Raw genomic sequence first — 13,682 nt, 5'->3', positions numbered from 1 at the left:
ACAGGAATGCACTAAAGGCCCATGGAATAGGGGGAAGCAATGCATGTTGACGCATCCTCCGCTTTGCTCTCACAGTGACCTGAGCACAGCCTGAGCACGCTGAGCAGACTCAACCTGTTTATCTAGTGGTTAATGAAATCCGAATGATGACATGTTTCCATTGGGCGATTGCTTATTGCTGCTTACTGCGTTTCTCCTGCTTCAGCCGCATTACCCCGCCTCCTCATCTCCCAGACACACTTGCAATGAGAATCGAAAGACGTGAGACGTGAATCCAAAATTGGAGGGACCACAGCGCTCAAATGGCCCGTCTTGCCCATGTCGAAGATGACATCACGTTCTCTCTGGCAGATTATACTGTGGCATGTATCTGTCCCCTTGGAGTTGAGTGTGCTGCAGTGGAGGCCATGCTAGATGAGATCCATGACCCCCTACCAATTAGCAGTGACCGTAACGCGTACACATTTGGTCGACTGGGTGCCCACAATGTTGTTGTGGCGGTGATGCCGGAGATGGGGAACAATGCGGCAGCTACCACAGCTACGCAACTTCTCAACGACTTTCCTTCCTTACGATTCGGCTTGTTGGTCGGTGTCGGAGCTGGCGTTCCTGGATCGGAGACTGGCGATGATGTCCGATTGGGGGATATCGTCGTTGGTCAGCCTACGAATACATTCGGTGGGGTGGTGCAGTATGACATGGGCAAGAAAATTGTAGATGGCAACTTTCTGCGAATAGGACACCTCAATAAGCCGCCTGAAGTTTTGAGCGGCAATGTGAGGAAGCTACAGGCGCAGCATCACAGAATGAGTAGCAAGATCAGCTCTTATATGGCTGAAATGATGCAGCGGTATCCAAAGATGAAAGACAATTACCAGCATCCGGGCCTTGAACAAGACAAGCTTTTTCGGTCGGACTACGCGCACCAGGGAGGGTCTACATGTGAGAATTGTGAGCGAGGGCAAATCGTGTTGCGTTCACGAAGGCGAAGTATCGAACCCAAGATATTCTATGGGACAATCGGGTCAGCGAATGTGGTGGTCAAGGACCCAGTGGTTCGTGACCAACTGAAGAAGGATATGGGAATCATTTGTCTCGAAATGGAAGCAGCTGGGTTGATGGATGCTTTTCCTTGCCTGGTCGTTCGGGGGGTCTGCGACTACGCTGACTCGCATAAGAATAAACGATGGCAACCATACGCAGCGACCACGGCAGCAGCATATATGAAGGAACTGCTGATGATCATCCCTGCTCAGCAGGTAAAGGAAACAGTGAATGCGCGGGAGTGCACAAAAGCTGGTGAGTTCAGACCTCGGCTCTTTTCATATAATGAGAGTTAGTTCAACTTACAAATGACTACTAGTTCTTGATGCTTTTTTGGGCGCTGTCGAAGAACCTATCCGCACGACCGAGGTCAAGGTGCGGCAAATTCATAAAAGTCAGGAAGGTGAGCTGGACTGAGCCTGCAAAAATTGACATATTGCGGACCACCGGTCTCATTATCTTCTCAGAGAACCGCGAATCCGAGATCCTTTCGTGGGTCTCAGAAACACCATACGAAAAGCATTTCAAAACTGCCAAAGATGGATTGCTTGCAGATTCAGGCCGTTGGCTGTTCGAAAAGCCGGGGTTTGCAAAGTGGCTGCAGTCTAATCAGTCTGAACTGTTTTGGTTGCGTGGAAAGCGTAAGTATTGCCATAATCTTCTATTCAATCGAAGCACTGCTAATAAACACCCAGCCGGATCGGGAAAGACCAAGCTCTGGTAGGCAGGACATATCCCCGCTACAAAGAACTCAAGCTAAGGCCCAATAGTGCAATGGTAGTAGATACATTGATCAAACAAGACGCAAACGTGATCTACTTCTTCTGCAGTCGCACCTTAAATAGCCCAGATCGCCAGGATCCAAAGTCTATTCTTCGATCACTACTCCACCAATTATCATCAAAGCCTCAAGACGGAATTCCAAAGTTACTTTGCGATGCATACGACAAAAGATACTCAACTGGAATGGCCAGGGACGGATTGGACTTTGATGAGTGCCGTGAGTTGATCGCTGTGCGTCTCAAGGACCATCCTAGCACCACGATTGTCATCGATGCGCTGGATGAATGCGACGAGCAAAAGAGGAGCATTCTATTGCAGTCTTTAAGACGCTTTGTGGATGACTCTAATACCAGTGTCCGAGTTATGATATCGAGTAGAGACGATCGTGATATTGTAGTCCGGCTCAAAGATCTGCCAAATTTCACGATCAACGAAAGTGTCACTCGGACAGATATAGAGCGATTTGTGGAGCAACAGGTCAAGCAGAGTGTTCAAACCAAAAACCTACTCTACGGTGAAGCCACATCCGAGCTAGAGAGCAAAATTATAGCTGAGCTGGTCGCCAAAGCGGGTGGAATGTGAGTCACAGAAGCATATACCTTGCTTTTATTCCGAATCACTAATGCCTTTCAAGGTTCCTCTGGGTTCGACTTCAAGTTCAACGTCTATGCCAAATGCAGACTGAGAACCAAGTGTTATCCCTTTTAGGACGCTTACCACCGACGCTAAGCGAGACATACGATCGAATCTATGAGAAAATTGAACAGAGCCCGAGTGCTCACGAGGCACATAAAGCTCTGGCGTGGCTGATGGGTGCCAGAGGGCCTCTTCGTCCCACTCAGTGGGCTTCTGGAACCTCATGGGCTGTTAACAAAACTCATGCTTTGGGAGATACAAAGCCAAGTCACCTCAGTGCTGAAACCCTGCTTGGTATGTGTCAGAACCTGGTCGTGTATGACGAACTACAGAATCAAATTGTCTACACCCATATTTCTGTTCTTGAATATCTTGAAAAGAAGCCGCAGTTCTCTAAGCTGTATCTTGATACACTGGTAGCTGAGACCTGTCTTCGATTCATGATTAATACACGGCTACCAAGGCCATCGGACCTGGAGTACGACTTTTATAAATATTCCGCACGACATTGGATCAGCCATGTCAAGGCCAGTGGTCGGTACGTTCCCTCCGAGCTGGATAACTTTCTGGGAAGATGGGAGGCACCTACAATGGCCTACCGCGAGTGGAAAGGTGCTGTTGAGCTCTTCGGGCGTCGCCATCGAGAGTACAACTACGCAGATGAGATTGCGACTCTGACGAACGGTTTGCTGCTAGCAGCGTATTACGGCATCCGACACACAGCTCTCTGGAACCATTCTCGATATGATCCCAATGCAACGGACGAGCGTGGAATGTCCCTGCTTGCTTTAGCCAGTCAGAACGGGCAGCAAAGAATTATAGAGCTGCTGGTGCGCAACGGGGCCACCGTAAACCCAGCTCGCAGGCCTATCGATCCAAGTACAGCAATGTGCGCTTTCAAGAAGCTCTATTCGTATGCAGGCCATTTTCATGTGGACGACTGCCACCCTTGTTTCTCGCCATTCAAAGTGGTCGTCCCGAGGCCGTTCAGACCCTGCTAGATTGCGGGGCGAAGTTTCACGATAGACCCGTGCTCGAAGTTGCTGCACGTTGTGGCCCCCCGAATGTACTTTTTCACATATTGGGGGGAGAACCTGGTTGTAAAATAACGACAAAGACTTTGGTAATGGCTGCGATGAATGAAACGCATCCCCAGATACTCCAGGCTTGTCTCAGAGCGTGCCGAAGTTCTTCTATCACCGGGGAAGTACTTGAAGCAATCTTTGATCATCGGAGTGATAGAATGGATATAGTGACGCGGCTTCTCGCCCCTCGAATTACTGCCAGTGTGCTTCAGGGGATCTGGCGTCGAAAAAGACTGGTAGTTCTCGGATGGCTACTGGAATTGGTACCGGGCCTACCTGTTAGTGAATATGTAATTGAGCAGCTGGCCCTGGATACTCCAATTCGCAACGACTGTGTGGTTGAAGTCTTGCGATCCCTTGTCCCTGGTGCTTCTATTACCTCTCAGACACTGGAAGCTGTATTCCGCGTGAAGCCTGGTGCTGTCAAGCTTCTGAAGGTTCTCTTGAACAGTAAGAGTTGCCGGACTTCAAGTACAGACGCAAAGCCAAAAAACGTCAATATGGAAATAGCCTCCTTGGAGCCACTGGTGGATCTTTTCAATGATAATATTGACATTTGCCTAACCGAGGAATTGATTCTCGCTGCCATGTCTAACCTTGAAGAGGCTCTCAGTCTCTTGGAGCTCCTGCTTTCGATAGACCCTTTCATTCCCATTACTGAGGAAGTTGTTGCAGCAGTTCCATTGAAGAAGAACATCATTGAAATGCTCTTGTCAAAGAGTCGGTACATAGCGACTGGAAACAAACGTAGCAGTAAGGTTTTGCTGCAGCTACAGGAGAAACTCCGCGCTATCGACTCATCGAAACCGCCTCTATCCGGACAAACGGGCTCCAGGAGCACAATTCCCGAGAAACCTATCCCCAAGAAGCCTCACTTTGCAGTCTTCGAGATTCGTGCCGCTGCCATGGCCGGTCAAGAGACTTGGTTCGGCCGCTGCTTTTCCTCGGCCATTCAGTACTATCTTCCCAACGAGCAATATGGGTCAATATTTCTGGCTGCAATCGAAGGAGGAGACCCTGGTATAATACAGCGATGCATTGAATATGGAGGTATATGGCCTGGAACCGACGAACATGGTTGGAATGCGGAACTCATGGCCTTTTACAAATGCAACAACAGTCTATTGTCGCAAATTAGAGCAGAATTTGGGTGGATACATACTTCTCCTTTGCTTGCGAGTGCATGGGCAGAGGACGGTGACTCTTCTCCAGCGCGATCTAATGGGAGAATCCTGAGACTTACTAGTAGTGGTACGTGCTCTTGTGATTGAGAGGATTTGTATACTCACAATTGTCTACAGAGCAAGATAAGTCTCGAAACTGGGTTCGGGCCAATCATCCCTTCATCCCAAGTGGCACAAGCTACTTCGAAGTTAAAATCAAGGAGCTCAAGGAGCCTGAATATAAGAATGAACAGTAACTGGCGCTCGTCCCTATTTAAGCTCTAAACTAACCGCTTTTAGGTGGATTCAAGAACGGGTGGAGATCGGCGTCATTGACGAGTTTCTACAATACAGGCCTGCATACTATTCCGATACTGGGTATGTGCACGACTTATTCCTCACGTGGGAAGTAGATTGCTTCAAGGAAGGGGACACCGTGGGTTATGGGATCGACTGGAAGAGGAAGCAACAGTTCGTCACTGTCAATGGAGTACGAGGTATGGAGTAGTACCAACAGACCCACCCACCCCCTCCCTTCCGGTGCTAATGTCCGAGTCATGTAGAAGATGTCCATATGTCCTTTGATCAGCTGCACGGGAGGCGACTATTTCCCTCTGTCCGTGTCTTCGAGATGTCTGGGAACTGTGAATTAGAGGCCAACTTTCAGGGCCCCTTTATGTATCACCTGCTGCAGGAGCATGGAGTTGGGTGGTAATGGATGAGCAGCGGTAGTTCAAGATTTATACGAGTTGTTGTCATGTAATGGCTTGGAATGCAAGGCCAGGCCTGTGCACAAATCTAGATCGGGGGTTCATCAGCTACGGAGTACAATCCGGGGAGTTTTCGGAATAATGCGCATTGACCATGGTGAAACTCAAGAGGCGGAGTTCCATCGCCTTGTTCTCCGTCATGCTATTATGCATTAAACCTTCAATCGAAGTGGTAGTTTTGCCTTTTGCCTGATGTCATCGCTGTCGATGTTGAATTTGGACCTCGTAAATCGTGTGAAGGTCATGCATACCCAATACTTTTAATCTCTCAAAATCAATTTGCTAAAGGTGGATTAAAATATGCTCCGGTCATAAAATTGTGCATTTGCCAAATGCGGAGCCGCACCATCGCATAAATCTTCCAACTGATCAATCAGAGAAGCACTTTCTTCAAGCCCTCGAAGAGAATGAATGTGGCAGGTGGACGCTATTGAATTTCAAGGTTAGTTCAAAAAAGAAGGCCCGCGGGGGAAGTTGCGCTCGGTCCGGGGGCTAACAAGCAAACCTAAATTAGTTGAGCTATAGCAAAAGGTTATTCAAACACCCCCTACGGAGGAGGCTGTTTTTACTATGCGATTTTTGTTGAATGGGCTATTTTTCTAAGTAAATATCTTACTTGAGGCTGAGTTCAGACTCGCTCATGCCCAACTGTGGAGTTTTAGCTTCCTCAATCACTTTTTTGGGTCCATTTTGCGTTTAAAATGACGAAGGTGGAGACCTTCCTTTTTGGCACGTACCGCCCCCAAGCCCGCTAACCAAAGTGACATTCTCTTTGGGTCAGCTTCTCTGCCAATCGGTGATCAGCTAACCAAGAATCAGCTTAGTTCCCATTCTCCCGGGAGGCCTATCGAGTTCTAGAGGAAGGGGGCGACATTTTGTCTCACCTACGGAGTACTGTCGGTGAAAGTGATGATGCAAGTACCGTTTTTGAGTGCGACGAGCCAACCTCTCCCCCCCCCCTGAACTCTATTTCGTCTATCGCCTCTCTTTAGGGAAGTCCGAAGCCCCAATGGCCCCTTTACAGTGCAGATGGGCTATTTTATCAAACACTCCCCTCTCTTTTGAACTCTTTTGTATTATCACCTCCTATCAATAGGAGAGACAATGCCGTCTTGCTTCTCGGCCACGCGATTTTCTTCAATCATGGCTGGCGCAAAGCAAACACCACTGTGAGATCGCGACCGATCGAATCGAATCCCCGACTGGATCCATCCCAAGAAGAAGTTCACGAACGACTTGGTTTTTGTTTGACCTTTCCACCCGCTGGCGGGGTAATCGACCATCATGGCAGGCGAAACGGGACCGATCACTGTGTCGCGGGCGATAGCAATGGTCATTGCGGGATTATTCGCTTTGGCTTTATTTAACGTCCTCGAGATCATGATTTCGACTTTGACGACATTCAGGCGGCGTCGAGGATTATATTTTTGGAGCATGGTAATAGCTACATTGGGAACTCTTCTCCATGCCATCACTGGCTTTCTTCGCTACTTTGCCCTCGCCCCAAACTTCCCCATGTGTGTTTTGATTTGCATCGGATGGTGGGCCATGGTTACTGGCCAATCTGTCGTGCTATATTCAAGACTTCATCTCGTGACTAGTCACGCCAATTATCCTCGATTCGTGTTATACATGATCATCTTCAATGCCTTCGCTATGCACATACCGACCACAGTTCTTTTTCTCGGCAGCAACCATGGCCTCGATTATTTAATTGCGCCCTTCAATATCTACGAGCGCATCCAATTGATGGTGTTCTCCGTTCAAGAGACGATAATCAGCGCTCTCTACATCTGGGAAACCCTTACCACCCTCCGACCTATCCTGATGCTCAAGGGAGAGCGCGGCCAAAGAGTCGTCATCAGTGTCATTCTGATCAACGCGATCGCTATTCTTCTTGACGTCGCCCTCTTAGCGACCGAATTCACCAACAATTTCTCTATTCAAACCTCCCTCAAACCTTTAGCCTACAGCCTCAAACTAAAGATGGAATTCACCGTGCTGAACAGCCTCGTTGCCGTCATCAACACAAACCCTTCAACCATCCAAGAAATTCAGCAATCCCACACAGAGGATTTTCATATTCAACCAAGATGGAGTGCCGATAACACCCCACCCATCATGTCTAGCACTGACTCCGATATATTTGATCACCGGAGACGATCTCTCAAACCACAACCTGATCGACAGGATTCTCGAACATCTGATTATCCCATGCTCTCGGTCAAATCGGCTGTATCATAATTTGTACATATTTTTTTCATTCTGTCAGTCCATATAGACTCATTTGTGGAATTCAAAACTATAAACTATATGACTTAATAATAGAACGTCATATCGCTTGAACCAGGTGGTGTTTAGTACAGCGCAAGGTGTGTAGTTTCATTCACCGGGTAGCGTTGACCCGGAACGTACGAGAATGGCTGTGAATATTTAGATTTCAACCGCTCATCCCACACTGCTGGTGTTTGATGCCAGTTCGTACGTCCAGGATGAGTAGGTATTGTACAGGGAAAAGAAATGGTAAAATTGAGGAACCAATAGGGGTAAAGATCAATTAAGGTTACGCACAGGAACAGCTCTGATTAGTGCATATGCAGGTGGTCCAGGTGGTCCAGGTGGTCAGCCGCGTCAAAATGCCCATTGCGCAGCCAGAGAAAGTCTTGTATGAATGCAGCACACAAGTACGATCAACAAATTGAAACTCGAATTTTTGAAGACTCTTCATTTGAATTTGAAACGCTGAATAGCTCATGTCAGAACATAGAGTCTCTGTAGAAAACAGGGAAGCAAGCTGCGGGGCCTATCGCTGTTGATTTGGGCAAGGAGCAAACCATATTTCGTATATTGTAGGTTCTGAATGTTATTATATTTAAGACTAGATTGTGAGTAGTAAGCAGCAAAGAGATACACAAGGCTTCACCGATAGATAACATGAGATGAATCAAGACAAGGAAAATCCCTGGAGGCCTAGAATTCGCGCTATGGATGGAAGGGGGATAATAGCGGACCCCGATCTCATGAAAGGTTGGAACAAGACAATTTCAGTAGTCGGTACCCTCCCTGCTAATATGAACCATCTGCACATGAGCCCTAAGATTATCTTTCCGATTGAAAGACTTATTGCAGTGGGCATAGTTGCACTTGAAAGATCCACGGTCAACATGCTGCGTCAGAACGTGCCTCCGTAGTAATTCAACCCGCTCAAACCCTGTGGAATTTGAACAATTTCTCCACTCACATAAGAATGGACGATGGCTCCTATCTCTTCTATAATTTATCGGTATTAGCACCCACACCCGGGAAAAATTTCCCGATCTGTCTAACTCACCTTGAGTCGATGTCTGCGGGTTCACGGCGGTCGGAACGGGATGAGCCTGCGCCTTTAGGCTGTAGTTGATTAGGAACATTTGCAGAAAGAGGAAGCTCTACAGGCATAGTTCCGGGAGTGTAGTAATCAATCTCCATCTCAGACCCGTACGCATTGAAAGGATGCGTGGGTGTCAGACCAATATTGCCGGACCAGAGGTCCGTGTTAGGATTGAATTGGGGCTGGACAGAATTCTCGTGGGGGCTGAAATTATTCATGCCCTGTGCCAGTGAGGATGTGTGATTGGCAGGATGTGGCCTGCGCCTTAACGTATCCCCAGACATAGTGAGATATTCCTGGTGTCTATGGCGAGGTTGTGGAAACATCGACCCGTTTGCCGAGCGGATGTCTCGGCTTATGGGCATCGTGAATAAGCAAGGTCTGAGTGGTGTCCCTTTCGTGAACTTGAAGGTGAGTTATTAATAAAATAAACAGAATAGTATCACGGATCATATAAGGGAATATGGGTCAGTTATAACGAATGGCATAGTTCCCACAGGGAGTGTATTGTCATCAAAGAAGGTAGCGCGCGAAGCGTCAGGAATAGGAGGAGGTGGATCGGGCCGCGATCTTATAACTTGGTAAGAAAGAGAGTATACGTTTGGAACTTCCCTCGCGGAACGAAGTCGGGAATCTGACAGGGGGTATTTGATTTTCTTTACATGGGAGCAGTCCGCGCGAGGCGCCCGGACCAGACGGAGGAAGGCTGAATAGCGAATGAAGCACTGCCAGATGACCAAAGAACAGCACACAGCGCAATACAACGCATCAAGTGGCATATTTTGTTTGACCCTGATCGCGATTCGCCTCGGCTATGCATCTCACTCCCTCAATGCTGATGCCTACTCAAACACATGGCTGCTAGTGTCATAAAGCCAACCGGGTTCCCCTTGATTGTGATCGGTGGAGTTCAAGGAGCTTGAACACCCCGGTAGTTGCACATGGCCACAATTCACCTGTTTTGAGCCGCAGTACCTACTCGGCCTTGCCGATGTGGTTTGAGCGTCTGACATCCTGCGCATCCTGCGAGAATCTGGTTGGGTGCCTCGATAATATCTATGTCACTGGACGAATCATCCGCTTCATTTGTCAACGCCCCTGCGCGACCCCGCGCAGCCTTGCGGAGCAAAGACGCCCGACTCACGTTTGTTCACATAGCTTTAATCTCCAGGGCGCTTCTGGCGCTTTCCTCCGAAGTAAATTTCGATGTTAACCCAGCAATATGCGACCGGTCGGTGCCCATGATGTCAATATCGCGAGTGGTCATCCGTTGTGCAGCCAAGTTCCACGATGGGCTTATGTGATCGGTCAAGGGACGGCCCAAAGAGCCTAAGGTTGAATACCAACTATCAAGGATCTCTCGTAACTCTACGGAGTAGCCTGCGCGACTATAACAAGATAAGCAACCCCGCGACCTATGGTAGTGCTACGCACATCAACCTCAAGTTGGCGATAGCACAATCTAGTGTTAGGCAGAAACGTTTCCTAATCCCATATGCGTCCTAGCTACTACGAGCAGAGAGGATACAGTTCTATCATTAAACAATGCTTTTATCAAGGAATGAGACGAAGGAGCACGCAGGTCGTGATGGAATGACCCTACCCGAGATTATCTAGAACGACGAAACGAAAAAATGTGATTCGAGACCGATGCCTGAGTGGTAAGGCCCCAGAACTCGGATTCTTGGATATTGAGCCAAGCTCTGTGAACATTCAATGAAACAGCACTCTAGATACGAACTTTTAACACAAGGATTTGCTAGTAATCCTTTTTTGCACTGAAGTTAATTTGAAATTTGGCGTCCAAACCGGATGACCGCCGCCAATTTAGGAAACGCCACATGACGCATGCCGATTATTGTCACAACCTTGTCCCAAATTCGTTCGTGGTTTTGCGATCCGCAGTTCTATATCTATGTCAAATTACAATCCGCTTGCATGTAACCGACTGCTATTCTCGGTATTAAAAGAGATAATAGAATTGCGAATGGATCCTGACTAATTAGTAATCTTAGCCTACCTGCTTTGATAACGGTAGCGGTGAGTTTTCCCAACTAATGAGATCGATTGATGCTGAGGGAAATTAGGTAGTGGTTGTGGCGCAGATCGCAACCACAATTACTTTGAGCGGACTCTGCCAAAATCACTGGGTTGGTCGGAAATCATTCACAATAAGCCTGATGACGTCCCTATACGCCGTTCCATGCGCAACCACTTCGCGCATATTTATTGCGCCTTTGGTTCCGATGATGCCTTGCCTAGATGCGATACATCCGTTAATATGGGCACCCTGGTTATCAAGGAACGAAAGACTCCGTCTTTGCGAACCCAAACGTGGACTGGAAACGACTAGAACTACCAGTACGAGTCCCGAGTATAATAATGTGAGGTCTTGGACTTACAATGCAGATGCCTAAATGCCGCTGAAGATGAAGAGTATCTGAAACATACAGTACCTTTCCGGTCGCTTTAATTTTTGGTGGCATATATTATATCTCTGGTTAACAGCCTGCAATTTGCGGTACATTAGAGCTTTATCAGCGATACATAAGTAGTCATCATTACTATACGAGCTATGAACCATAAATCTGATCCATGCCCAGGATGGTGGCGATAGGAAGCCTGATGATCTCCCTGAGCTGATGATCATTTCGAATATATGGTTAGATTTCCGCAAACGGTTGTAGTCCTACTGGGCCTTGAATTGGGCTCTATCACGATAGAATGTTCCAGCCTCGTAACCGAGTCATGCATTTTTATTCAAATCTCTGCTTCCAGAGAACTCCGGGTTCTTTCATTTCATACCTGCTAGAAAACGCACTACTGTGACAGGATTGATTCTAGGTTTCTTGGCAGGGTGGAGAAGGCTTAAAAGAGTAAGCGATGCTTAAGTGCATCTGAACCGTTAATGATGGTGGGTTATCAGCCTTGAAATGTACTCTTAACTTCAAACCCCCCTAATAAATGCCCTTCAATCTATTTGCGGGTCGTTTGCCACACCTCTTTGATGGTAAATAGTGATTCTAGTTATCAACTGAAGCGGTTGATTCAAATCGAAGGAATAGGAAGATGTCGATACAGCCTACTGGGTAATGGCTAGCAATTGAAAATAGGTCTTAGAGTCTAAGTATGCGAACCTAACAGGTTCGAGGCCGGTCTCAGATAATCAAGATCAAGTTGTGCCAACTACGTCAATATAAGGTCTAGAAGGTCTAGAAGGTCTAGAGACGGATTATCCTCATATGATACTTGTCTACAGATCTATCGAAGTGTTCAAAAGAAAGATACTCGGAAATTGCGGAAGAAATGAATTCTATAGACGTCATGACATTAAGGTCAGAAATCAAATATAAAAGTGTGCGGATACGCACTCCATGTCTTTAATTGAGTCACTCAAGAATTCATTCATACAATCATTCTACGTAATCATATTCCAACAAAATGTTCTTCGCCGCTGGACTTCTTCTCATTTCCCATTTGGTAGCTGTGTCGCTAGCAGACTGCTGTGATGCGCATTTCGACTTCACCGATGGCAAATGGATTTGCGCAGATGGTACTGTGGCTACTCCTGCTGTGGAAAAGGCCCATGTAATGCCTTCTGCTGCGATTGCGGTATGTTTTATTCTGGTCTGTTTAACGGGTTCTAGAGATAGAATCCTAACCTTATTCACAAATAGATTGTCGATATCCGAGCTCCAGGAAGCGAGACCTACCATATTTAATGGAGCGGGCTGATAATATTGACTCTCTGTTCAAGTCTGTCGACGCCGATGGTTCTGGAGACGTGGATTTGGGAGAGTATATTGCATGGCTGAATGATAATGTGGGCCAGGATCATCCAGTATCGCCCAGCTTTTATCAAACCTATATCGACTATTTTTATTCGTGAGTATATATATGTACGAGTCTGCAATGATGGCGTTACTAATAGGTGCAGATTTGATACGAATGGGAATAAAAAGCTTGATCTAGGTGAGGCTCAGGGTGCAACATAAAATGTTGCCAGTAGTACGTCAGTAGTACGTCAAAATTGGTTATGGGTATTGAGTTAGGATTTTGTTGGGAACTCACAGTCAAGACAAATTTGATCCACTAGGCAGTCCTGGGAAAAATTGAATTTTTGTTTAGTCGGCAGTAGGTAGTAATAACAATATTTTCTTTTTGCCCATTCGTCTATCCCGTTATTCTCTTTCATCACGAGTTGCCCGCTGCTAAGATCGGCGCTGCATATATCGCGGCTCATCTTAACCAGGAGAACATACGACGGGCCTTGCACATTGGGCCCTTAGCTAGAACCTAATAAAATGGAATGTCTTGAGTTCTCCAAAAGATCTTCGATCGGATTGAGGTTGTGCGAGTATGGGGGAAGGTTACTCCGGCATCCTGATGCTCGATGAACGGGACCGCCCTATCCCAGCCCAGGTACTTGCGCGGAGTACAGAGGAGTACGGAGTCTATGCATTGAGAGCCAAGCCTCGATGCAGGTTGACTTGTTGAGAAGAAAAAAAATGAACCTGAAAAATCTTTATTAGGAAAGACCCATCACAGACCAAGGAAAACATCACCCTGCAGCTTGCGTTTTTACTTCATTTTTTATAAAAACAGCGGGATGTTCCAGCGGCAAGAAAGTGAACCGTGGACTTGTGACGACGTAATGGAGGAAAATCCGCGGTGTGAACCGTTTAGGGACCATCGTGAAGGGGGTCAAGTATTGAAAGCTTGGAGCATTTGCGGCAGAGCTTCCATGAAGATCTCCCCATCTTTCATCAATCGAATTCCTGCCTACTCAATTGCGAATGGCTTGATTCGTGCCTTGTGAAAGATTTGACTT

The 13,682-nt window shown here is 47.1% G+C and overlaps 4 protein-coding genes across 4 annotated transcripts; 3 read left to right on the top strand and 1 right to left on the bottom strand.

Moving 5' to 3' along the window:
* Positions 1–302: 302 nt before the first annotated feature.
* Positions 303–5,426, top strand: N7509_012438 (uncharacterized protein; the record flags this gene model as incomplete). The annotated part of the gene is made up of 9 exons (XM_056637075.1): positions 303–776; positions 1,364–1,685; positions 1,740–1,764; positions 1,815–2,405; positions 2,462–3,376; positions 3,832–4,799; positions 4,850–4,964; positions 5,012–5,208; positions 5,275–5,426. The coding sequence occupies 9 exons, from the start codon at positions 303–305 to the stop codon at positions 5,424–5,426; spliced, it is 3,759 nt and encodes a 1,252-aa protein (XP_056483105.1).
* Positions 5,427–6,765: 1,339 nt separating this feature from the next.
* N7509_012437 (uncharacterized protein) lies at positions 6,766–7,725 on the top strand (the record flags this gene model as incomplete). Its single annotated transcript, XM_056637074.1, has 1 exon — positions 6,766–7,725. The coding sequence occupies one exon, from the start codon at positions 6,766–6,768 to the stop codon at positions 7,723–7,725; it is 960 nt and encodes a 319-aa protein (XP_056483104.1).
* Positions 7,726–8,685: 960 nt separating this feature from the next.
* On the bottom strand, positions 8,686–9,135 carry N7509_012436 (uncharacterized protein; the record flags this gene model as incomplete). Its single annotated transcript, XM_056637073.1, has 2 exons — positions 8,686–8,692; positions 8,813–9,135. 2 exons carry the CDS (start codon positions 9,133–9,135, stop codon positions 8,686–8,688), a joined length of 330 nt encoding a protein of 109 aa, XP_056483103.1.
* Positions 9,136–12,292: 3,157 nt separating this feature from the next.
* On the top strand, positions 12,293–12,846 carry N7509_012435 (uncharacterized protein; the record flags this gene model as incomplete). The annotated part of the gene is made up of 3 exons (XM_056637072.1): positions 12,293–12,463; positions 12,609–12,736; positions 12,789–12,846. 3 exons carry the CDS (start codon positions 12,293–12,295, stop codon positions 12,844–12,846), a joined length of 357 nt encoding a protein of 118 aa, XP_056483102.1.
* Positions 12,847–13,682: the final 836 nt, after the last annotated feature.

This window comes from Penicillium cosmopolitanum (assembly GCF_028827165.1).
Source record: "Penicillium cosmopolitanum strain IBT 29677 chromosome Unknown utg000011l:1.0-3548175.0:1.0-3550911.0, whole genome shotgun sequence".
NCBI classification, from domain to species: domain Eukaryota; kingdom Fungi; phylum Ascomycota; class Eurotiomycetes; order Eurotiales; family Aspergillaceae; genus Penicillium; species Penicillium cosmopolitanum.
Note: the sequence above shows the minus strand (reverse complement) of the source record. Positions and strands in the feature narration are given on the sequence as shown.